The 26,311-nt window shown below is 35.8% G+C and overlaps 1 protein-coding gene across 6 annotated transcripts; it reads left to right on the top strand.

The window, feature by feature from the left end:
- Positions 1 to 383: 383 nt before the first annotated feature.
- On the top strand, positions 384 to 24,802 carry LOC112574333 (stromal membrane-associated protein 1-like). Of its 6 annotated transcripts, XM_025255349.1 has the most exons (15): positions 384 to 568; positions 2,678 to 2,811; positions 3,593 to 3,678; positions 3,954 to 4,044; positions 4,697 to 4,708; positions 8,042 to 8,113; positions 8,872 to 9,034; positions 9,579 to 9,602; positions 12,438 to 12,562; positions 12,771 to 12,909; positions 16,214 to 16,255; positions 17,341 to 17,514; positions 19,138 to 19,253; positions 19,787 to 19,951; positions 20,246 to 24,802. In XM_025255349.1, the coding sequence occupies exons 1-15, from the start codon at positions 451 to 453 to the stop codon at positions 20,384 to 20,386; spliced, it is 1,602 nt and encodes a 533-aa protein (XP_025111134.1). In that variant the 5' UTR covers positions 384 to 450; the 3' UTR covers positions 20,387 to 24,802. The 6 variants fall into 6 exon arrangements, with proteins under 6 accessions (XP_025111134.1, XP_025111135.1, XP_025111136.1 ...); XM_025255350.1 differs by lacking the exon at positions 4,697 to 4,708 and having other exon boundaries at positions 385 to 568; XM_025255351.1 differs by lacking the exon at positions 9,579 to 9,602 and having other exon boundaries at positions 385 to 568.
- The last annotated feature ends 1,509 nt before the right edge of the window (positions 24,803 to 26,311 follow it).

Raw genomic sequence — 26,311 nt, 5'->3', positions numbered from 1 at the left:
GCACGAAAAATTGCATACCAGCATCTGCCTCTTACTTCACTTAACCATTAAAATGAGACCGTGAAACAGAAGAATGGCAAAGGCTTCTTGATAAAGCAAAGAGCATGAAAAAAAATACCGAATACCGGCTTCCGTTATTTTTTCCACGAAAAGTGATTCTGTGCCTGGTGTAAAATTCACATGATAAACCGTGTATTACTTATTAAAATTAATAAATAATACAAGCAAACTGTAAAAGAAAAAAAAGTTTAAATTTTTTATTTTTTAATGTCTATTAAATGTCATCCTCAATTCCATGCGCATTAAAAAGAAAACAAGTCGCAACTACACTGACGCAAGCACGAGCCCCAACTTTTTTCTCTCAGCCGGAAGTGTGATGCAGGAAGTGTACAGAGAGTTACCGCCCATGTCTTTTCCTCCTCCCATCGACAAGTCGTCGACGTGAAAGAAATGGCATCACGAACAGAGAAAGATCGCGCAAAGGCACAACAAGAAAAATTCCAAGCTATTCTTTCTAACTTCTTGAAAGACGAGGACAACAAATATTGTGTTGACTGTGATGCTAAAGGTTTGTGACTTCGGCCGAAGCCTTATTTCCTGTTTGTAGCTCATCTGCTTGCTTGGTGGACATTCTGATATTCTGTCAAGCACTTCTCATCTATCACTGATACGATGCAATAAAATTAATACCTTTTAATTTTTTTCTTTCTTTTATATGTTGATTTTATCAAATGTGATGAATCAAACACTTGGAAAATCAAAAAGTATTTTTGATCTTGAGAGGGTGATTAGAAATGAAATGTTTGTTACCAGCTATCTTGGAAGTAATTATATATAGACACATATAAAGAATTATATTTATCATGTGAGCATGCATTATTTTTCATGTTATTTTTATATCTAAGCAGGTAAAACTTTCTATCCTTCCCCACAAAAAAAAAAAAACAACAACAAAAAAAAAAAACCTGGGTGATCTTACATTTTCAGTATGCCCCACAGACTAAATATCAGTAAAATAAACAGTTTAAATCTCCTACAAGATAACAAGTTAGTCAATGTCCACACCTGGCAGCTTTAAAAAAATTAAAACTTCAAATAATAGGATGAAAATAAAATAATATTTTCACAGATAACAAATTTTTATTTGAATTTTTTTTTTACAAAGGTAGGTATTTTTGAAATGTACATATTGTGTCTGTGGTCATATTTAGAATGTAATCAAAATTCCAACAGACAAAATCACATGAATTATCATGCCTCAGAAGATGCAGAGTTGTCACTCTTTTTTCCAGTTTCTGATGGAGTTTGAGAATGTTATATATAAAGTCAGTATACTATTAATATCCTTAATTTAAAACTATTTAGGAAACCACAGAAAACAGAGTTGTTAACATTTTAATTGCTGCAATCACTTCAGCCTTTCTGAGCAAGTTTGTTGTAACCTACTGTCAAGATAACAGATTACATTAATGTAATGCATATGTGCGGTAGTAGATATTGGAAGCTGTGCTACACAAATCACACTTTACTGGAGTATGTCACTTTGTGAAATGTTGCACAAAAGTGAAAAAAAGGAAAATCATCAATCATTGCTTAATTTTATAGGGTTTTTAAAAAAGTAGATGCACGGCGTTGACATATTGACATATATAGTTCTTGTTCTAGCTATGCAGACTTTGTGGTATATTTATTTTCATATTTTAAATTTTGACATATTTGGTGTGTTGTTATTAAAAGCTCATAGGTTTTCGTCAGTTTTCTTTATTGTGACTGTAAAATGCTAATTTTGCCATTTTCTTAAATGTTGAAGAGTGTAAAGCAAAGGATGGTTCATGCAAGTTAGCCAGTAAATTTTTTAAGAATGTGGCCACAGCCATTTTCCGTGGTTTTTAAGCATGGCCAACAGCTAAAGTCTGTAGAACAATAGTATTTGCCTTAGTTTCTGCTTATGATTGTCTGTTGTTCATCATGGCTTTACTGTTTGTACTGCAGCTTTCATAAGCACCTGGCACATGGCTGCTTTCTGGGTCAGTCAGTGTCAAATGGTTGGTTATCATGGTCTTCTGTTTGCATGGCGGCTATAGCTATATGTGGTGGCCGAACACCTGAGTTAGGATTTTGTTTTGTTTAATGCTGTTAAGTAACAGATGGCACACAGGCTGCTTTACTAGACAGAGTGATACAACAGAGAGGTTGATTTTTTGGCATTAAACAGCCATGTTGATGTGAATAGAGGTCAACACAAAATTAAATAAGCTGAAACACATCACAAGATCAGACGAAGTCTCAGTCTCATCTTCATCGCTATTCTCTCATCTGAGCTGTTCATTTTGGTAACTTTAGTTACAGCATCAGAAAATGTTCTTTAGATATACCATCTTAGAATAATAGCTTGATGAATGTAATTTGATAAAATTATTCTTTTCTTTAAAGTTAAGAGAGTTTATTTGGTATGTCTAAAATTTTGAATGAGTGATTTGTAAAAATTATTTAGTTAGAAATTCTTTAATGTATAATGTATTCATTTTATTTTTGGTTCTTCCAGTATCCATTCTTTTGAATAAACTACAGTTGTTTTTTATGTAAACCATAAAATTTTGTATGTTTTTTCTTGTTCTGTTACAAATTTATGTTAATGTTGTATGTCCCACCTTTTAGAAAATGCTTTGACTTTCAGGACCAAGGTGGGCATCATGGAATCTTGGTATATTTCTCTGTATACGATGTGCTGGTATCCACCGTAACCTTGGGGTTCATATCTCAAAGGTCAAGTCTGTCAATCTGGACACCTGGACGGCTGAACAAATTGCAGTGGGTAGTGTACTTAACAATAATTATAATGATTTATATCAGTGGTTCTCAAAGTGTGGTCCGCGGACATGTCAGCTGGTCCACGGCTGACAGTCGTCATATGTCAGAAAAGTGATGTTTAAAGTGATGCATTCCTCGCATTAACATTTTAATTACAAATAACGAGGTAGTTTTATGTCAACTTACTGCTTTATTCTGTCACAGAAGTACATTTAGTTTTGAATTGTAATGAAACAAATGGGGCAATTTAAATTTGAAATTCATAGTACAGAGTGATTTTTAGGCCTTAGTGGTCCGCCATATTGTTTACTTAAGTAAAGTGGTCCGCGGTCCGAAATACTTCGAGAACCACTGATTTATATAGCGCATTTCCACAACAATTTGCTCAGAGCACTTTGCATAAATCATATATAGACTAAATCATAAATAGCCACACACATATTTGCATGTAACAGATATGCTCACTTCTACAGCAGACACTACTCATGCACAAAGTACATTACAAACGCACATTATGCACGCTCAGGTTACAGTGAAAAGGTAGGAGAAAGACTTCTGTCTTTCTAGGGAAGTAACTGTTGCATTCATATAGAATCAATTCTCTTTAGAGTTTTAGACCTTGAAGTTAATTGCGTATGAATCTTCAAGGGGAAATTAACATAGCCTTAGGGCTTAGGATCATTTTATCTTAGCTTATTTCTACCATTATTATTTACTATGTATAATTATGTACTTTTGTATCATTAATATAATCTTTCTTATAGTTATGTAAATTATGCAGATGATGCAAGAGATGGGGAACAGTCGTGCCAGAGCTGTTTACGAAGCCAACATTCCTGATGGATTTCGCCGTCCACAAACAGACTCGTATCTTTCCAGAAATAAATAAGTTGTTGTTCTTGTGTTTTTTAAATTCCTTATTTTGAGATTTTAATTCTTTCTGTTTTTTTAATTAAACAAATATCAGACACCATTCCTAAAAGAAAATCTGTCTTTGGATTTTTCTACGCTGTCTTTAGCTTGTCTTTAAACTTAATCTTCTTGTAAGTGGTGTTAATCTCGTAAATTGAGTGCAAACAACAGAGAAATGGGCATAAATGCTGCTTGATGATCAGAGTGTGGAAGCCTTAACTTGTGGCTAGTGCACTTGAGGCTTTCATCCGAGCCAAATATGAGCAGAAAAAGTACATTGCTAAGGAGTGGGTTCCACCCAGACCAGTTGTCCCAAAAGAGGTAAAATTCTAGTTTATGCTAATCACTGCATGTGGCAAGAAACCAGGCTATATATAAAATGTTGTGCTGCAGATCTGAACCCTGTTTCTGTGTGCGACAATGTAAAGGCAATATTGTATTTAAACATGCCACTTACACTAGTTTGCTATTGAATAATGCTGTGCAGGCAGCAGAGTTCTGAATTCTTGCACCTATATGCTGTTGTGTGATATTGTGTAGGCAACAGAGTACTTAATTCTTGCACCTGTTTGCTTTTGTGTGATACTGTGGTAGGCAGCAGAGTTCTTAATTCTTGCACCTGTATACCATTGTGTGATACTGTGAAGTATGTATGCAAAGAGTATTGTATGCAGTTCTTGAAGCAGCATGATAATGTTAAGGTAGCAGTGTGTCTAAAAGCAGTGCTTGCAGGATGAGGTAGGTGGCTCCTCCCTATCTTTATGCATTTATAATTGCTTTTCTGCTTTCTTGTTTCACAGCTGTCTTGTAAATAATTACCATGATTTGTTAATGTGACGTCATCAGTGACGTTTGTGCTGACATCTTCAAATATTTCTCTCATTGTCAGAGCTTCTGTTCTTGTTGTGCTCTCTCTTCTAACATTTAAAGACCGGATCAGCTGAAACTGACCATATCTTTCTTAATATTGTAGTATATCATGGAGGTGAGTTGATCTTTTTAACTTTAATCTGGCTGCTGACCTGTTTTTGGTTTATTTTGCAAGGCAAGCAAGGGGATGTTGATGCTGTATTCACATTTATGGTCTTGGGCTATTTAGGGATTCTTGGAGGATAGGAACTGTTTAATGATCTTTTGTGTCAGGATAGGTATAATGCAATCTTTGTAAAGCATCATATTATTCCTTTAACAACAACAAAATTAGAGAAAAATTTACAAAGAAAAATATATATTCTTATGTGGAAGTCATTTCATTATGTATGGCATCACCTCTGCATGGGGAAATGCACAGTCAAAAGTTAGTTTTTATTATTGTAAGATTTCTCCCACCTCTTCTGAAGGGAGTTTTAAAAATATTTAAGTATCAGTGGTGTCAAAGGGGTGGGAAGCATGGCAGGCGTGCCCACAAATCTGTTGACATTTTATCAGAAATTTAGTGTAAATAAGATGTCTTTTAAAATGTTTGCATTTTTGGTATTTGATTATTTTCAAGTTTCATATTTTCATAGTAGCCACCTACAATTCTATAAACTCCCCTTTGCTTTGTCTCCTACAGAATGGCATTTTAAATGATCGTAATTAGTGGCAGATTTTTACTTCATTCATCCTCAGATGCCTTATACTCTCAGTCTGCCACCATTGTATATTCAAGCATATAAGCACACACACACCCACACATGCAACTTAAAAATGCTTTGTGTGAATAGGACCCTTTTGATACAGTCAGCTTGCTTTTCAGTCTAATGGGTTTTGGAATATATTGTTCTGTTGAGATATAGTCTGTGCATGTTTTGCTTTGTGTAATGTCACATATTGCATGAGTTGTGTGTTGCTATCTTTCATTATTTATATAATATGTGTTATAATCCTTCTGTATGCTGCAATTTAAAACAAATTTTTTTTAGTGAAAAAGTTTCGAGTGTTAAGCTGTAAAAATTACTTTTATGAATTAAACATTTTCCAGTGTCTAAACAGTTTACTAATATTTAAAGTTCAGTCTTTTTCGGGGCTTTATGTGCAGTAAGAAAAATTTTGTTCAACTTTATGTAGTTAATGCCTGTGTAAACGTAATCATTTTATAGTTTTTCCCCATCCATCTACCATGTTTTGGAGTTACTTTTCTTTTTTTTTTTCACTTTTTGCATAAAATTTGAGAAGTGCTCATGTTTGTATTTTAAGTTAAAAAGAAAAAAACAAACAACCAAACCACTTGAAAAAGTTCAGCAGTAGCCAATTCCAGAAACAAAAAGAAACAATTTCAGAATTGTACAGTAATGTGTAGTCTTACGGTCCCAGTGATAAAATGTTGGGTCTGCACAATGTTATGTGGTCTTCCCAGTGAAAATGTACCTATGTGGAATATGTGTGCATTTGATGTCTGCCTTAGACTTACTATTGTTTGCTGCATATTAGATTCTTCAATATGAGCATTTGACTTGAAAAATTGCATAGATATTTTCAAAGTTTTTTTTTGAATACCTTCTCTTGATCGTGTGTTTTAGAACAACCGAAAACTGTTTTTGAGAAACTGACAGGCACAGACAGCTCATTGGTGTTGTGATTTTTGGTTTATACAACTGAATTAGACACATGAACAAGTTAGCTGCAGCATTTTGTTTAGCTTTTTGTCTAGAATACAGAAGGCTAAGGTGACAGCCTCTCTAATCTGAAAAGCTGGAGGGCAAAAGTGATTTCAGTAATTCTATCACATACTATTAATCGCATTCTCAAGTCCAAAACAATATGGAGAGCATCTTGATCAAGATTTTCTGCCATCAGTGGGAAATATTGGAGGATACATTCTTAGATTGTGTTTTTAGCCCAAAAATGTTTTTGATAGTTGCTCAGAGATGTTTAATGATAGATGTTCAGTGAGAGAAAAGACCAAAATATGATGGAAAAAAACTCTGTCATTTAACATGAACAGGAGGGTGTAATGATGTCCGTGATTTTGACACACATTTCAGGTTTTGTGCAATTCACTATCCTGATTTCAAATATGAAGAAGATTTTGCTGTATGATAAGCAGAACACCTCCTTATTACCACAAGAATTTTAATGCAGTCTGAATTTTAATCTGCTATGGTTACTTGAAATGTTTTGTATTTAAAATCATTATTTTCTGTATGACCTATACTTTCTTATTTCCTTAATGAATACTTTTTTGTTGCAGATATTTATTGGTGATATGATATTATACTATTACAATTCAGCTTAGCACATTAGCGATGAAATTAATAATAAAGGATGTTACACACAGCAATAACGTGCGAGCAACTTCAGCTGTCGGTCTGAAGATGTTGCTATGTAAACAAGATTAGAAGTCATTATTTAGCTTAGATTTCTTTGCTTTACATTTGTTAACTCTGCATAGCTGGTTGTACAAAACCTCATATGTGCCTGTTGATCTGTTGCAATTCATTTAATGAACAGCTGTAGCATGTGTCTGTATGTGGTTTCTTCCTTCTTGAAAGCTTCCCTTTTTACACTTCTTGCGTTTCACCACCATCTGTGACACCCTTCTTACATTTTTGGTGAGGCCAAGCAGACTTTTTACATTCAGAGGCTTCTGAGCTTGGCACCACCATATGTAGCAACAAAATTTTTGAAATTTCTTCAGACTACCATTAAAATATGTCCATGCATGCTTTTGCTTACAGACTCTAGGTGCTTCATTGCTCGAGAGACAGATCATTTAAAAAAAAAAAAAGGTTGCCGTGAAAGGCTAAAATTTCTTCTATTTTTCACATGACAGGAGGTCTCAGCGTCACAAAAAGAGCAGTCATGCGCTTCTTTTCTTTCTTGATGTTTGTCAAAAGTGAAAGGAATATAAGGGCATCCACTGCAATATCATCCTGCAGTAAAAATGCCAAACATATTCCACATAAAATATTTCATATCTGGTGTAAATAGGAGATAGGTTTGTCACTCAATGTAAAATGAAATATTTTAAAAAAATTTAGATGAAAAATATGTCTAAACTGTAGTGTTTTTGCAAGTCCTATTTTGGCAGAAGTTTATTAAATAAATAATGCCCCACTCCCAAAATCCCCAGACATATCTGTTTGGCTTATATTTTAAAAGTTTTTACTGTGTATTGGAATTTTGTGTAAGAAATTTTCTGGATAGTTTCTGCAGTTTTAGACCTAGGGTCTTTTGTAAATAATTAGTGAGAGAAAGTAGACCCTAGAAACGTTTATGGGTAGACTTTGCATTAAGTGACAAGCAGTGTGAATGAGAATCAAGTAGTAGCATGACAATGTATTATTTGCTCTTTCCAAAAATTTACTTTGTTTTCTGCTCTTTGCCCTACGCACAGTGGCTTGAAGATGATCGAGCTGATAAGAAAAAAATACGTGGCAAACCAGTGGGAGCAGTTGGTCAAAGTTCTGTAAGTGATTGTTTTTGAATTATTTTTTTTGCATCACCTTTAACTCATTCACAATACTAGGGTGTGATGAAGCTGGAATGAACAAAATACGATATTTAAAAAATTAAATACTGAACAAACAAGAAAATAAAACAAAATAACCAAACATCAACTGTTCTTTGCTCAAGCTATCCTGAAAGTGCATTTTTTTGTATATTTTAAAAGAAGGTGCGTCCCAAATGAAAAAAGTCATCTACACACAGGGTTGTGTCACCAGACTGTGGCACCCTTTGATTATTTCTATTCCTGCAGGCAGTAGACATGAGTGGTCACACATCAAGTAGAAACAAAAGTTACTGGTGGTGATATAAACCAGTTATAATATTGCATTTAAGGTGTTCACTGAACTGAGCTGCTGGCCATCCCCAGAAAGAGTTGTGATAGGAAATTTGTAAACTTTCTTTGACAGTTGTTTCCTTTGTGATCAAATAGAGGTAGAGGTGTTTGAAAATGCTTAGGCTAGCATAATTATGCCGTTTTCCATGTGTTATATCTGTAATATTTGTGTAAAAATATGAGTCTTTAGTACACATATGTATTCAAGTATTCCATAAATACATTGTATTTTACCCTCAGCTTTGCAAGTTGATTGCACAAGGTATCCACATGGCAACTCTTCCATATCATTGCAGGGTAAAAACTGTACTTATTGTTGTTATGTTTATTGAGGAAATGGGAGTCTTATTTTTCTGATGTCCTGTGGTTGTCTGTTTTGACAGAATTCTGCCAGCAGCCCTGTGGCAGCAGAAGTGAAGCCTGTCAGCTCCGCCCCACTGGAAGCCAAGCCGCAGGCGCAGGCACAGCCATTGCAGCAGGCACAGGCACAGTCACAGCCACAACCTGTAAAACCCAAGTCTGGTACAGATGACCTTCTGGGGCTGGGTAAGTTTCTTCCCTTTTTTCACTTATTATGTTATCTTTTAATGTGGTTTGCTGTCTGTTAATTGTCAAAGTGCATTAATTTGGTTACATCTTTGTTGTGTGCATTTTTTGAATGAAATACATTGTCTACTTTGGGGAAGTGGATTGCCAGTGGTTAGAATGCTGGCATTTGAACTGAGAAGTGCACTAGTTGGATACCTATGTAGCATAGCAAACTTTCCCCCAGTTGACCCAGCTGGCAGGAATGGGTACTTTACTCCTTAGAGGACTTGGGAAAGTAAGGCAGCAAGGGTGAAGAGACAGGCTCTACTTTCCTGTAAAATTGGCCCTGAGAAAAGTGAAGTCTGGACACCTTTAATCCCCAACAACCTAAAAAGGCCAGGAAATGACCTGAATTGGCGAAGCAGAGGAGAGTAACCTTATGAAGATGTTTTAAAATCATCAGTCAGATTAGCTGTAACACGTTTAAAATGAAAGTGCTTTCTTTCTGGATTTTTCTTGTATTGTTTTATGCTAATAATGATTTGAAATTTATCCTTCATAGATTTTTCTATAAGTTACATGCAAAGTAAGTAAATTTTGGGTCCCTGCTTGAAACTTTGTGCTTTTGCTGTTTCCTTCCAAACTTTATCTCGGGGCTTTTCTTTGTGTGGGTCATGTTTATTCTGAGGTGACTGAATGGGATTCTGGTTAGTTTCAGGAGGATTTGTGGATTAATTGTTTCTACCTTCCTCAGGGCTTTTGTTTGTTTTGAGTTGCATTTTTTGCTTTGTATTGTGTTTCAGCTTGTCTGATGGTTGCATGTTTTATTTTTCTCTTGTTTAAATAATCCTTGGTAACGTAAGACCTTTGAGTTTTGGGGAACTGGAACATTTGACCTATCATCATTTCCTTATCTTCTTTCTGATCCATGAATTGACATACAAAGTGCATGTCTTGTTTTCTTACCACATTCACTGTTGTTGTCATCATGCATTACCACTGTAAATGTAACTGTCTTTATCTTGGGGTCTTTATTGTCACTGAAGAGTTTGTGCTTTTTTCTTATACTTACATATGATAAGGATGTACCAAGATAAATTGCAGTTTACCTAGCCTGGACAGATTAAAAGAAAATCATGTCAGATGATAGTGTATGATTGGATTTGTGGCTTTTTTCATTTTCATGTCCTAGAAGATTAGTGTTTATATGGCAGTCCTATAGTAGTGTGCACTGGGGGTAAGCAGACAGGAGGGGGCTTGTCTTTCCCAGAAAACAATATATAAAACCTGATAATGGCTTCAATAGTCATGTTTCTTTTTGTAAGAAAAAGTGTTTTTTAGATTTCATTTTAGTTTTTGTTGGATAATTAAATTTCAGTATTCAAAGTTACATTTCTGACAAATTACTAGATCTTTATCTTTTCTGACCCCTTGATGTCCTGTAGGAGGCATGCTTATTTGTAGGATTGATTGAATTTTAGAGTTATTCCACACTTTTTTCACAGAGAAAATTTATGTTGAAAGAGAACATTTTTGGTTAATGTTGGGCAGAGCAGATATGCATGCCATTAAATACTTGCAAACAAAAACAGATATGCAACTACGTAATGCTAGTGTTTGGAATTGTGTAATCATGTGACTAGAGTCAGCAATTAATGAGAAAACCGTTTGTAACAAAATTTTATTTTGACGGATATATCCATGGTCAAAGTGAGATTTGTTGTCGCTGCTATGGACCAGACAGGATTTTAACTTCCTCCTGACACCTCTTTAGCAAAGTTTGGTGAAGTTACTTTTATTAAAATCTGCTCCATGCGGTTTTTTCTGATCTGAGGAGGATGAGAACATAACAAAATTAAGGACTTCACTGAAATCGAATCTTGCCCCCATCCATTTGAATTGTAGTCTGGGCCAGAACTTAAGATCATATTTTAAAAATGACAGTTAAGTGTCAAAGGATATAAAAATGAGCTTGTGACCAGATCAAAAGTAATGTATTGCGGTTATTTTAATGTCGTTAGGAAATAATGATGACAAGGTAGTATTTGCTTTTCTTTTCTGAGGAGATATTCACTCTTTATTGTATTTGAAAGCCAGATACCAGCACAAATTGTACCCTTTTTTGTAGATCTTAGTTTCCTTTTCTTTCACTGGAAAGCAACATTAAGATACTTTTCTTTTATTGATAAATTTTCTGCAATACACACTTAACACACATCATCAGAGAACTTCTTATTGACTTTTGCTTCCCCTTGCCATTTCCATTGCAAGCATTATATCACATGACCAGAACAAGCCAATCATATCTTTCCCTCTTAGCAAAAGAGTAACAGCCATATTAACTCTGGCTGAAAAGCGCTTTTGACATGGTCCATTAACTATGTGCATTTATATTTATGTTGTATACTTTAAAAAAAAATTAACATACTTGTGTTGAAAAAAAAACAGTTTTCTGTTGTTTGGCCATACACTATTAACCCTTCCAAGATATTTATCCATTTAGCATTTTATTGATCCTTATTTCCAAGATATGCTAATAAACCAGAATAGATATATCTGTTATTCCCTATTATTTATTTCAGATTTTTTTTTGCTTGAGAAGCAAACATTTAAATAAGATATTTTTAAAAAATGTCATTTACACTGCATCATTGTTAAAAACTTTATTATCTTTGTTTTAGTCTGTTGTATTGCAGGAGCATCCTCATAGGGAACAGTACCTGTTTCAGTTGTGTATTCTTCAACTAGTAGTGCTGTCTGGAATTTTTTAACAAATTGATTCAAGTGTTAGACTGCTCTGGGTGTCTTGTACTGAATTAGGACTGTTATGTGCACTCTATATTAAGCCATTTCTTTTGCAAAGCAGGATTGAATCCAGTTCTAGTGTTGGTTGTTCTTGCAGGTTGGCACCTGGCATCTAAACAAAGCTTAGAAACAAAGTAGCAGAAAGCCACCACCACTTTATTTTCTATTATACACATGTTTTATGAAAATGGTCTTTCACTGCAAAGAAGACAGTACATCAAAATGCATTAGTACAAAAATAATACATGGAACAGATATTGTAAAAATCACTTGATAATCTGGAATAGGGATGTATGCCTGCACCATATCATATTTCACAGAACAGTGTTCAAATTCTTAAAGCATAACAAACAACAAAAATACCTAAATTTAATTTAACATAAAATTTAATTTAAAATAATAGGCTGATCTTGATGACTTTGTCACTGCACTTCAGACTAACATTGGAAATAGTACTGTAGCAGCATCTTCCCATGTTATATAAACCTATAAGTCATGTCTGGCTTACATTCGGTGCTAATCTAGCACAACATATTTAATAAGTCTATAAGTCTTGTCTGGCCAATGTTCTGGTCTAGCAAATTAACTCATAACAAGTGTTGCTGGTGTTGTGTAGATGCAGAGCCAGTCCCTGTACAAACCAGTGCTGGCCAGAATGACCTACTGGCAGACCTCTTTGGAGGATCCAGCTCAGCAGGACTGGGAGGTGCTGGACAGCAGAACATCACTACTGGACAGCAGGTGAGTGAGCCTGCTAGAATTTAAAGTATTTTTACCTCTCTGTGTTTAGAAAACTGAGGGTTAGGGTTAGGTAGTCCATGTTCTTGAATTTGCAGAGTTACAACTGCGTTTGGGTGCACACTTTGTTAAAGTTTATGTGCTTGCATTGTGTGTGTGTTTGGACAAATGAGAAAGAGAAGATAACAAGTTTTGTAATTAACTGTTATAGAATGGCCTGGCAGAAGCAAACTTATTTGAAAGTGGTGGTGGGGGTAACACTGAAGGCTTTGGAGAGAAGAAGTCTGCCAAGGATTCTATCATGGCACTCTATGGCAGTGGTGGGCAGCAGCAAATGTTTGGTGTTCCAGGTGAGTTCATATCATCATTGTTCACATGTCAACATTATTGTAATACTGCAGCTAGCAGAGTCTGGCTGTAATATATCTGTGGCAAGATAACTTATTGTTCGCATACTGCCATGTTTAGTGTTGTGTGTGTGATTATGTTTTTATGAAACAAAAAAAAAGGTTTTTTAATCTTTCATATTATGTACTGTTTTACACAAGTACATGATACGTCAACACCAGCAGAGAAAATAATAATACTAGAATTTTTTCAAATGTGTTATGCTCTGTGGATGCAAACTTAATGTGCTGCACACAAAAGAATATAAACAAATCAACAGGCAACCAGACAAGAGACATAAAATCATCAAGAAACATAAACTGCGTGCATGAAGAACTAAGTGAACAGAACAGTAATCTTTATTCTGCAAGATATTTCTTAAATAGATGGGTTTTAAGCAGGATTTGAAGTCTTCAAATGTGGACATGCAAGAGAAAGGGGCATCTGCTTAATTTCTTCTTCTGTCTGATCAGTGGCACAGTAGGGAAGGCAACACAATCAGATCAAATAGACCAACTCTGTAATAAGGCGTCAGTAGCTCGTACAAGTATGCTGGGGCAAGGCTGGGAAAACAACAGTAGCACAGTATGGTGATCTTTTAATCAGTGCAAGCTTAAACTTGCAGCCAGTGAAGCTCACAGAGGAAGGATGTAGCATGGTCTACTTTTCACCTATAGAAGACAGTATGAGCAATGTTGTTTCCTTGTCAGTTTGTCCAGTAGGCAGTTAGGGAGGCTGACATGTAGAGAGTTGTAGTAATCCAGCCACCACAACACAAAAACAGACAGGAGCTTTTTGGTGAAGACACTGGCAGGATGGGTCAGATGTGACTGATCCTGCAAAGGTCAAGGAAGACAGAGACTGCATTGATGTGAGATTGAAGAGAGAATGTTTGTGGATGATAGCATCAAGACTGCAGATTGTCTGTGAGAGAAAGTAAAGGTAGAGGATGGCATACGTCACTTTTTTTTTAAAAATCCATTAAAATCTTTGTAGTATATAAGTATAGTTTATTACAGAACCAGGTATACATCCCTTGTGTAGCTGTACTTTATATTAAAAAATTAGTTTGTTCCATTAAATTGTATAAGAAAGACATTTACAATATAATTGGCAAAATAAATCACTCAGCTAAAGGTTCACTTATTCTGGTGATTAACTTCATTATCTTGAACTTCGTAAAACCATTATTGAAGTTTAACCTTTACAAGAGACCTTAATGCACCAGTGTTACAGATTTGACAATTTTTATCAAGCCATTATTTGGATTATACTTGTGGAAACCTTCAAGATTTTTTCCCACTGATAAAATGAATGGAAAAAAGGGAACATTTCTGTAATCATTGCAAGCTTTAGAACTGAATGTATATTTGAATTCTCAAGATATTTTTGGTTTGTGAATTTAATTACTGTGGTCATGACCTCTTAGCACTTTTCTCACAGGCAAGAATTACAAGAAGCCAAGCAAATCCGAGGTAGAAGTTTTTTCCTTGGTTATGCAGAAATAAACTTGGTAGAGCTAGTTAATGAGAACCTAGGCTTTATTTGAAAAACTGTTGCAGATTTTGTGGGTTTTTTTTTTTTTTTAACATTTCAACCCTCTAATAGCCGCTGGGGTCCATACAGATTCCAACCAAAGTTTTACTATTTATAAAATGTGAGCTGTTTATCTCAATATTTTGATTTTTTTTTACACTTTAGTGGTGGACTCATCATGGATGAAATTAATTTTCAAATATCTGCAAAATTGTATCAGAAATTAAAATTCTATTATTAACCACCGGCAGGGTCCGAATGAACTCCGGGTATAAATACCACATGTTGACGGATGAATTCCATGAAACAAACATCTTGTCATCCAAATTTTTCGCTTTCCCTGTGTGTTTCTGAACTAATGGTACTTCTTGTTTCTGTTTCGAAATACTCATAGCATCCTTTTAAAACCTATTTAGGTGTCAATTTCCCCTTTGTCTTCAGTTGAGAAAATGCCTCACCTAGTTGTCGAGCCTACAAAAGTTGCTTCCTTACTGTACATTGATTACAGCAGCGATTTCTGACATCATTCTGACATCTGACAGCACATCTTATGTTTTAAATTGCCAAGAATACATGGAAGAAGACCCGACCAACCTAGAGAATAGGCATTGTGTTGGACATGATATCTGGGTTGGAAAATAGTGGAAGGAACTAACGAGTGAAAACTTCTTAACTAGCTTTGGGTTGGGAGAGAAACTTCTTGCTAAAAGGCTTACCTTTTCTGGGGACGCTTGGTAAAAGCAGAAAAGAGATTCCACATGCTCTTACAAAAGCAAAAGGGAGGCAGACAAATACTACACTCTTTTCTTTTCATGCTGGTTTTTTATTGCTCAAAGAAAGGCAAGGTAGTCGTTATCTTTAGCACTTCTCATGATCAACTGGATGTTGCCAACACCACAGTAGAGAAGAAGCCTCAGTTTTGGACTACAGCAAGATAAAAGGTGGCATTGACACAATGGACAAACTGATTCGCTGCTAGACCAAAAATGAATGACAGTAAGATGGTCTATAGTAATCTTATGGTGGATATCAGTGCTTGAATGCCTTACATCGTTTGGACTTTCCTAAACCCCGAGTGACAACGCGGCAAAAGTAAAAAACAGCAAATCTTTCTGATGAAACTGGGCAAGGAACTTGCTGGACTTCAAAAATCTATGGAAAAAGAATGTTCCAGGAGAATAGGGTACATTATACACCTCCATCGTCATTGTCTCTCTTTCTTCAGATTTAGGAAGAAAGGTTTGACCATATCTTGAGATACAAACTCTTCATATCTTTTTTGTACCATTACTATGTTTTGTCACTGTAATTTGTGGTGCATGTTAATTACATTGATTTTCATGTTTTAATAAAATAGCTATTGCATTTTCCCCAGTGTGTATTTTTTTTTCATGAAAATGAATGGCAAAATGGTATGGGATCGATACAGACCCCATTGTGGTTAATGCTATAAAAATTCTGCGGCCATTAGAGGGTTAACTGACTAACCTGCTAATTTATGGCGTTAGTTTTATTTGTAAATTCTTCAGACTGCCTCAAGCAGTGTTATAAGTGAGATTTAATTATTCCCAATTTTATGCAGGAATATCTTAAAAATATTTTTGATGAAAGAGTATGGTGCATGCCTTGCCTATAAATAGTTTTGCAACATTTACATAATAAGTCAGGCATATCTGCATTATTGGCTTAAGGTTTTGCATGGTGATAGTTACACCTGTGTGTTTGCTGTAGGGTATGGTATGACCCCAACATACATGGTAGTCTCAGCAACACGTAAGTGAGATCAGCTTCAGTAAAGAGGATTTCCTTTTAACAGGTCACCTGTTAATACTAACACTGTCAGTGCAGGACTCACAGAGAAATATATTCTGCTTTTCTTTTGTACTTGGATCTGTAACTTACTCTGGCTTGAAGCTGTCTGGGGTTTTTTCTCTCTTTTTTTTTTTAATAAACATGACGTTGCACTACTACAAGGAAACTAGTAAAACTAAGAAACAAGTCAGTATTTTTAAATATTGAAACCAGAGTGCTTTTCCAATTCTGAGTATGCCACAGTGTTATCTTGCGTAATATCCTCTTCAAGTTTTAATATCTGAGAAGCCTGTGTTAGTGGGAAATGAGAATGCCCATATCACATTTGTTTTTCTGCAGTGTTATAAATATTAGACATTTGTGTGTGTATGCGTTTCTGCAGCATTATAAAGATTAGGCATATGCAAAGTAATGAGGTTGACCCATGGTAACAAATAATTTGAAGCATGGAAAGTTGAGCAGATTAGGTAAAACCTGGAAGAAATTGTATCAGTAGTAATAAGGACTGTTGCTGCACATGAAATCTGTATCCATTACAGCGGCACATCCTATGTGACCTATTATGTTTTTTCCTGCTGTTGGCAAGAGGCCATTATAGAAACAGACATGGTAAATCCTCATAACTTTACATTGCTTAGAAGCTTTGGACCTCTTAAAACTTCAGAGCTGCATAATGGGTGGTGTACAGAATAAAATGAACTTTGTAGGGTAGACATAGATGTTGATTTTTAATATATAAATCACATGTATTACATATAATTATTGAAACGTCTGTCAGTGCAGTGTCTTAGTGTCAACTGTGAGAAGGCACTGGGTGTATATTATGGCAATCATTTTCTTTTTAATACAGCAAAGCCCTAGGGATGTTCCTGTTGAATGTATGTAATATTAAATGGTCACTGTAAAGGGACTTGGTTATCTCAGGAAGTTTAGTTTTTAATGTTCCAAGTGTGACCTAAGGATAATTGTGCCTTTTACTGGGGGAATCTAAATGTCTGTTGCTCCCTGTTAATGGCTGGCTTATCTCTGTGCCCCTTACCCTTTAGATGTCCCCTCTTCGGAACTTCTGGTCCCTGAAAAATGGACATCAGCCCCGGCTAGCAAGCCAGAGGTCTCTCCTCCATCAGCCAATATGTGGGGATATCCCAGCGTTTTGCCACCTGGAATGGGCGATTATAGCACTCAGTGTAACGCCAGCATGTATTATTATGCAGCAGGAGGTAACTCCAGACATTGGCAAAAGGGCCTTAACTAGCATGAAAAGCTCACTGCTACTTTGGGGGTTGCATGTGGGAAGGAATCTGTTCCTGGGCTCCTCTTCCAGATCCTTCTTACTTTTTCTTATTTTTAATTTTTTTGTTTTCATTTCCTCTGTAAATCTTTTTATTTTTAAAGTTGGAAAATTACAATAAATAACCTCTTAAAAAACTAAACGCTTTTCCAAACTATCATGAGCTTTTGTCCACACATTCTGTTATAATGTTTTAAGACATTAGAATAAGGTGTACAGCTGGCTTACACATTTTTCTCTATTTGCACAAGAGTTTTAAAGGCTTTTTCTTGTTTTTGTTCGTCCTTGAATGTGGGTTCTATACATGGTTCTATAAAGCAACAAATCCCTGACTGGATCAAAAGAGAATATTAGCGTGAAAATTGCGTTTGACTCCCTTCATTAATCATGTTTTCTGTACAAAAAATTTAATTAACTGATCTGTCCCAGGGATGACTGTCTAGAATAGTGAGCAAGATTAAGTAAAAAAGTTTCTTCTGTGCCAGACATTTTGCAATATTGTAGCATTTAATATGAGATGTTAACCAGAACATTTATGGAACTAAAAGTTTGTATGAAACATTAACCCCTTACCTGGTATTTAATCTGAAGCCATGTTTTTTGTTTGCTTTTGTGTGCTGTTTAGAAACTGCCTTGAGATATAGCTCTCTCTTTATATAAGCAACGTGTTATTGATCTTTTTCTCAAGCACTTTCATACTTTGAGAACTACAAACACACGTGCTTATAGAAGTGTTCTCTCAATATTTTTGTATCTTTGCATGATTTTTTTCCAGTCTCAAAATGAGACAATTTTGTTTTCTTCTTGGTCTCTTGTTTACCCAGACTTATAAATTATTAGATATCTTCTATACACATAAGTTGTGTTGCTAAGCACAAAATGATTAATTTTAATGGCATGAGAAGTAGTGCAGTGTATGCCGGTAGTAATGTGGGCGTGAAGAATGCTGTCCTGGGTTTTTTTCTGCCTTTTATTTGCACTTGTCTCCCTTCCTCATTCCTTCAACCACCATTTTGACCAAACTTTCTATTTGGACAGAGAATCTCAATGATGTCAATGAGGGCTCTTCTCTCTTTCTCTGTTGTTCATTTGTACTTGTTAATGTTGTGCTTGTTCCTTGACTGTCACTGTCTTCAAAGTTTTTCTTTGTGTGTGTGTGGTCAAGCATGTTTTCTATGCTTTACAATTTGATTTTTATGTGGCAATACTTTGCATTTATGCACAGCATTAAAGTTATTATATGCTGTTCTTTTTTTTCCTGCAAATAAAGAAACAGTGTGCAATTTATATATCATATATTAAGTAATACCTTTTGCCACTTTAAAGATAGAGTCTCATTTTATGATGTATTTCAGTCATTATAAAAATGGCCAGGATGCAGGGTGTAGGAGTTCTGAATTTAAAATTCAGCCAGCTGACTCTGTCAAGAGAACATGTTCATATTGCTGACAGTCTGTATCAACCTTTTTAACCATTGTGTCACTGATTTACAGAGGTGTTCCCAGCCTCAGTAATTTTTTATTTTTTTGTCCATGTAAAACTATGCCTGCAGGTGGGATGTATGTACCTCAGCAGATGTATGGCAATATGGGCATGGGAGTTCCCATGATGCAACAGCAGCCTGGCATGGTGGGACAACCCTTGCCACAAGGAATGATTGGAATGCAGGTAATTTTATTCATAATTTTGTAAATAACACAAGTAGGATTTTAAGCAAATAACATAAGGAGGTTTTGAAGCAAATAACACAAGTATGTTTTTAGCAAATAACACCAGTAGGTTTTCAAGTAAATCAACTTTCCCCCACCAGTTTTTTTATTTGTTGGAAGAATAGATTTTTTTGGGTTTTCACATGCTGCATATAAGCTAGAGAATAATAAATAATGACCAAGTTTTAGAAAGTAGACCCTTGGTTAAAGAATATTTTTTAAAAAATAGCTCTTTAAAAAATAGCTCATCCAGTATAAAGAACTCAGAAAAGCTAGTCCAAATAGAGGTGTCTACCAGATCTTACTATTTAAGGGGAAAATGCCACATAAACTAGTAAAATAATGCAAACCACATTACAACATAGGATAACTTTCCATCATAAACAGTATTTTAAGGGTGTGTGTGGACATGTGCATCTTAAGAAAGATACATATAAATATAATATTCATTGTATATGAATGTCGTGGTCATTGTATCTTAACATTTTTCAGCCACCAATGTATGGGGGCATGGGTCAGATGGTATCATCACAGATGCCAGGGGGCCTGATGGGTCGACAACCAAACATGATGGGGACTGGCATGTACATGCCACAGGGAGGAATGCAGCAGGTTCCAGCACAAGTGCAACAGATTAACCAGATACAACTCAATCAGGTTAGTGGCTGTCTTCTTATGATTAATGTTCTTTAGTAATGTGCCTGCTTCACAGATTGAGAATGTTTGCACAGTGCAACAATATTGAGGGAGAAAAGTTGAAAATTCTTTCACTCATATTACACGTTTTCTGTTTCACAGAGACATGCAATCTTTCTGCCAATGGTGTGTGATGTTTATCTGGGAGAATAGGATTTATAAACCCCTTGCATTTCATAAATAGAAACTTCTTGTAGCTTCTTTCATGTCTGAACAATTTGTATTTGTTTATTTAGTTATTTTTTTAATGATCAGATGCAGCAGCAAATGGCAGCCATGAAGCTGGGCAGCGGACAAGTGTCAAGCATGCAGCAACCTCCTGCTGCAGCTGCAGGAGGCATGGTCTGGGGTGGGGCCAGTGCAGGCCACACCTTGTCCACCAATCTCTGGCAATGATGATGATTTATGTTAGCAAAAGGTGCTGTCTGAGCATTCCATTCTTGTTCCGACTGACCCATTCAGAAAATGGACTTTCCACATGTTTTACAGCGTGTAACCTTTGTTCTGTCATGTTATCATCCACATCGAGAAACTAGTTCTGTTAAAATTCACTGAAAAGTTTGAAGTCATTTAGATCTTAATTCTGTCATACATGAGGGGGTTTCCATTAAAAAAAAATTGATTAAACAGAAAAGTTAGTGGTAGTCACTGTTTAACTGGATTCATGATAAGCATCTCATGCCTGGTATTACAGTCAATGCCTGACTCAATCCTTGGCTCTTTCAGCAGATAGGTTTCTATATTTATAAAATAGTTTAAGAGTTCTTCCAGAAAGTAGTCTTTCCATGTGTGTAATTTCATGACATTAGCAATTTATTCTGTCATGTATGGTGCACTCTGGTAGTAGTAAGTGTTTTGTACATTTGTAAACATTTTTTTTTAATCAACATCAGCATCACCCTCAGGTCGTATGTACATATGCTATCCAAACGTGATCTGACCTGGTGGTGTTCTATGTCAAGTAGTTGTAAGCTTGCATTTGAGTGGCTGCTACCAGGTCCCTTTTGAAAATCTTTATATATGTGTTAAATTGTCATTAATGAGTGTAGATTATCATGTAAATAGGTGTAAACAATCATTTCTGGACACCTGCTTTTTGTACATACGAGTTCTACATATAGATTTAAAGGCACACTGATTTTGACAAGATATTATCAGAGGCTTAATGTTAGATTTGAATGGGGATTAAGGAAGATTATTTTTTTCTGCTAATAATTGCTTTCGGACTCCTTTCTCCACCCTAAAGTTTTTACCTTTTTTTGTTTTTTGTTTTTTATTTTGGAGAGGGAAAATCCATTCCACTGCTTCCACTTTGCTCTGCTTTTGTTGAATCTTTAATTTCAGATAGCTTTCTTTCTGCATTTTGATAATATCCTAACATGCTCTGCTTTTTTGCATAGCAAAACTAATTTTTGTTCTAATTAGTGTTTTTCAAAATGATAAAAATTACATCAGCCCATTATGTTAAGTAGGTTTTGATTAGTGGATCTTTTTAAACACATTTTGCTGTAGCATTTGTTTCTACAGCACCAGTAATTTTGCGATGGTCCTACCCAGCATACGCTGCTGATATTTGAAGCATACACTGCAGATCCATACCTGAGGTGGAAATACTGTCCTTTACATCGTGGCCAGTAGTCCATAAATATTTGTGGCAAGCACCATAAATGTACCAGCAATATCAGATGGAAAATTGTTTGTTCAGAATATGTTGAGGCCACAGTAGTCCTGCAGTTATGATCACTAACAGCAGTGAAGGTATGCCACTAAAGCATGACATTAACATTGAAATATGCAGAGCGTTATCAATCAATAAAAGAACATTATTTTGGCACCTTGACAAATTTGTAGTGAGGATGAAGCATCATTGAAGTGTTCTGTGTAATCCAGGGATACTGGTTGTCATATATATATATAGCAGGCTAGATCATTGTAAAATCTATTTTGAGATTCATTATCACTAAATCTAAAGTTGATCTGTAGTGTTAGCATGACTTCAGCATCATGGTCTGAAATTCAGTGTTCCCAACTCACTAGAGTTCTTTTTATACACTTATCTTACATTTTATTTTAAGCAGCCCAGTGTAAAACTTTTTTTTTTTTTTTTGACCACTGCCTATCCCAGTGTTTATTTTTCAATCATAATTCTCATATTGCTGCACAATTTTAATGGTCCTATAATTCTTGCTTTATTTTCATGAGCTATTACAAAAATGTTCAAACTGAAGGTGATGCTTAATTTGTGTACCTTCCAATAATAGTGAATTTTAATATAAAATAATAGTATTAACTTACAATGCACAGCATCATGGCCAAAATAGATCGCACTCTCTGCACAGACCAGTAATGATAAATGAAAGATAACTGTCAGTGGATGGCGAGGTACGTATAGACACACTGAACAACATAAAGATGAGGTACAATAGTAGAAGGTAAAGCAATAAATGAAGGTATGAAGGGATGTAGATCCTATAAACAGTGCAAGATGGAGTCGTTACATGATGGTTCGCATGACAGTGTTGCCAGGAGTTAAGTATAGTAATTCAGGGATAGTACTAAGTGAACAGATATGTTTTCAGAGAGCATTTGAATGTAGCCTTGGAGTCCAAGTGGCCAATGTGATGTGGAAGAGAGTTCCACTACTTAGTAGCACAGAGGAGGATGCCCCTTGTCCATATGTGACTGTTTTGTGGGAGGGAATATGCACATACCCCAAATAAAATGCAGGCTTTAAAGAAAACTTTGGAAGACAAATAGGCCAGAATGATGAGATCTCATGATAATACCAGACCTTTGGCTAACTAGATCATGTAACTTCTGTCCTATCCAGGATATAAGTCTTGAAAGACAAGCTTGTAGAAAGTCTATTTCTTGTGATCCTGTCTTGTCATGTCTCTGTATTGAGTTTGCCTGAGGATTCACAAAACCAGATTTTTTTTGTACACCTTGCCAAGCAGTAGAATCCCTTTGGATGCTGTAAGGACATGTCTTATGCAGTAAACTGTAATCACTAAAGAATTTTCATGTTGTGTATTGTAGACATACTTTGACAGATAATTCAGTGTATGATAACTGGCATTTTTATGTTGTTTATAAAAAGATTGGTAAATTAAATGTTTCATAATTATAAGTATGCCATGTTCTGCATTGTTACATGCACAATTGTTAAGTACAAATTAGATCAGAGACCTTTCACGTTTGACCATTAGCTCAAAACAAAATGCTTTATCTTCTGGCCATGACAGATTTCTGTAGTTGTATCAGACTTCAGAAACTGAATGTTTAACATGAATGAATGCCTTTGAATGTTTTAAAAAGTTCAATTTTATATATCTTGTGACTATTGATATCGTGGTAATAGATTTTGTGCTTAGTTGCGTGTAGCAATGTAATGTGTTCACCTCATACTAAATGGAGACTTAAGTTAAGAGGTTCTTTGTATGTCCTTTTATCATGAAATGTAAAATGGCTCCAGTGGTTTCCTTTATTTTCATGTGGGCATAAAAAAGTCGGTATGTCTATGTAGATTGCTGCATATTGTGGAACCATGTTGGTCTCAGGATTCAGCACTAAGATCATTCAGAAACATCAGATCAAGATGCGGCTTTTGATGATTCAAAGTTGTCCTTAAAGAATATTTTATAAATTTATTTACGGACATAATCATATAGGTAAGAAAACTGCATGCTGCAGATATGGTGGTTTAACATGCCACTCCCCACCCCTTTATTCATTTAGAGCAGGTGATAAAAAATGTATATTGCTGTTTCTGATTGGAGTACAAATATGTTTGATGTAGCCTAAGATATGCATGTGGAGAAAAAGTTATCTTTTTCACCTCTCCTAAATTCTCCTGCCAAAGTTTTTTTTTATTCAAAAAAAAATATTCCCATGTTTGATTTGTTCAACAACAGGTTTGTACCATTTTGCAATGGGAGCAAACTAACCTGGTCATAAACAAGCTAGCTAAGCTGGAAGTTCTCATCCAAAGCAGGTCATGACCAACTACCTTACCTGGCAACTATCATTCTAAACAGTCTGTAACCATGCTATGCTGGCAGCCGTCACGCTGAACTGGTCATAACCATGGTAGCTTAGCTGGCAACTGTTATCTAGAAATGGTCGTAGCTTAATTGGCAGCTGTCATGTAGAACTGGCCATTATGCTATACAGGCAACAGTCACCTTGCAAGGCTTAATAAGGAGGGTTATCAGATGTCATTTTGGAAGAAGGCCTGTACACCTCTAGATGGTAGCTAGGTAGTGAAGGCAAAGCAGTCAGTTCACCTATTTTTAGCCCACTGCTTTTTGTTAGTGCATTGCTATTGTGCACCTGGCTCCTAGAAGGCACAACACACCTCATGTGTGCATCTAAAAATAGTTGCATCGTAAAATCCTATTTTTATGTTACTGTACATCTTGGAATCCTGTATTATCTGTATCTAGATACTCAGGAAATATCGACAAAGTATTTTGATGTCTACTTTCACAATATCCATCTTAAGACTGTGAAATAACTTGCATCAAAGAATTTCATGATCCAGACAGTTCAAGATCAGTTGCCCAAAGACTGAAAGTTCTAAATAACTTTGAGACGCATAATCTTGTTTGCAGTCTCAAGTTATTTTGGGTTTTAAGTCTATGCTTTTTGATAGATCTGTCTCAGATCACGTCTTTAACACTAGGAAAACTGCAATCACATTTAACAAATCTATTGGGGGAAGTGCTATGTGAAGATCAATACAAAACTTTAGCTCTTTAAAAAAAGCAAGTCATTTCTTAATAAAACAATCAGCAACGACCTGTGTTTGAAGTGATGTAATACTTCTTTTGATGAGAATAAAAGTGTTACGAGCTGGATAAGCTACTGCCTCGCCAAAAACACAAAAAAAAGCATGAACACCTTCATACACAAAACAAAAATACCTGGGTGTTGGTATTTGTATCCATATGCCACCAATTTATATCCCATCTGTACATAAAACCTCTCATACACATTTGCATTATGTAAGCACACTCCTACAAAACTATGCATGACAGTCACCTGCACTAATGTATAATCAGCTTAGAGGCTTGTGCATTCATTTACAGCTTCCCTGCACCAAGAGCTTGCATCCTCGGGTTTAAGCACCTATAGTGGCCACAATATTTGTGGATCTTAACAACAGACTATTCCAAAGTGAGGTGGCCTGGCCAGTAAACAAAATGCACCATCAAGAGAAATGTGGAAGTAGATCTGATGCGAACCACAGTCCTGTATGTGATAACTGCTATCAACACAAAAGTCACAAAAATGACATTTTTCAAGCACAAATACAACAGAGAAAAAAAAACACACAAAATGATGCATGCGTGCATTCAAAGGACAGCCATCTCAGCAGTAATTTTTAAAAAAACTTGTCACTATGAGTGAGGTGATAACAGGCGTCTGCTTTGGAGCTAAAAGCAGTAGTCGTATCTTCTGCCTTGCAGCCTTTTTGTTCTCCAACACTCTAAGGGGCAAGGTACTCCAACAGCTGTTTACAGTATGTCATCTAGGTATCAGACCAACTGTGTGAAGTATGTCACGTAGGTTTCACACCTGCTGTGTATATCTCTGGCCTCGGGTGCTAGCTTGGGCAACCACTTCCCCATCTCACAGCTCATGTCAATATGACCTAACAAACCAGTGTATCTTAAGATAAAGCAATTTACCACATTCTATGTAAGAATGTTTCCTGGGGAACCTCATGTGGATCTCATACTTGGTCCTACATAGTTCATGACGCACTGGCTGTGATACCACAAGTGATGTGTCAATACATGAACCCAAATTCTAGGCTGATCTTTAAACTACAGAATGTAAAAATAGTTTAGGCATTTACAGTTTGGTTATAGGATAATAATTATATTAACTTCTGGCAATTTTTACTTTATTCATGTCTTTTTCACTGTACCTGCCTACCACCTTTTTATTTTTATCAAAGCACATTCACATAACTACATAGCTACTCATTGAGGTGTGACTGAAGCAGTCACAATGAAATAGACACAGCTGTTTTGGAGAACATTCAGATGTGATAAAGATGCACTTTGTAGTGCAGTGACAAATGTACAAAACCAAGTAGCTGCTTTGACCAGATGTATAGCCAGGTCAACAAATCTAAACTGTAGTCAGTTTTCACCCAACCTTTACAAATCAGAGGTGACAAGGACGTGGGCAAAGTTAGGGATTGTGCTAGAAGTATACACCCGGTCCACGCCTTCTCAACTGAGCGATCCTTTGGTATTGAGGTCCAGCTCAACAGGCACAGTCCTGCGGGACGCAGCCCAGTCCAGCTCA

Source organism: Pomacea canaliculata, linkage group LG10, assembly GCF_003073045.1.
Source record: "Pomacea canaliculata isolate SZHN2017 linkage group LG10, ASM307304v1, whole genome shotgun sequence".
NCBI lineage: Eukaryota > Metazoa > Mollusca > Gastropoda > Architaenioglossa > Ampullariidae > Pomacea > Pomacea canaliculata.
This window is presented reverse-complemented; position numbering and strand designations above follow the sequence as displayed.

Excerpts from the sequence above, each read along its gene's own strand:
- LOC112574333 (XM_025255349.1), top strand. The coding sequence starts at position 451 with ATGGCATCACGAACAGAGAAAGATCGCGCAAAGGCACAACAAGAAAAA. Across the intron at positions 2,812-3,592 it reads GGACGGCTGAACAAATTGCA|ATGATGCAAGAGATGGGGAA; the intron begins GTGGGTAGTGTA and ends TAAATTATGCAG. Across the intron at positions 12,910-16,213 it reads GCAAATGTTTGGTGTTCCAG|GGTATGGTATGACCCCAACA; the intron begins GTGAGTTCATAT and ends TGTTTGCTGTAG.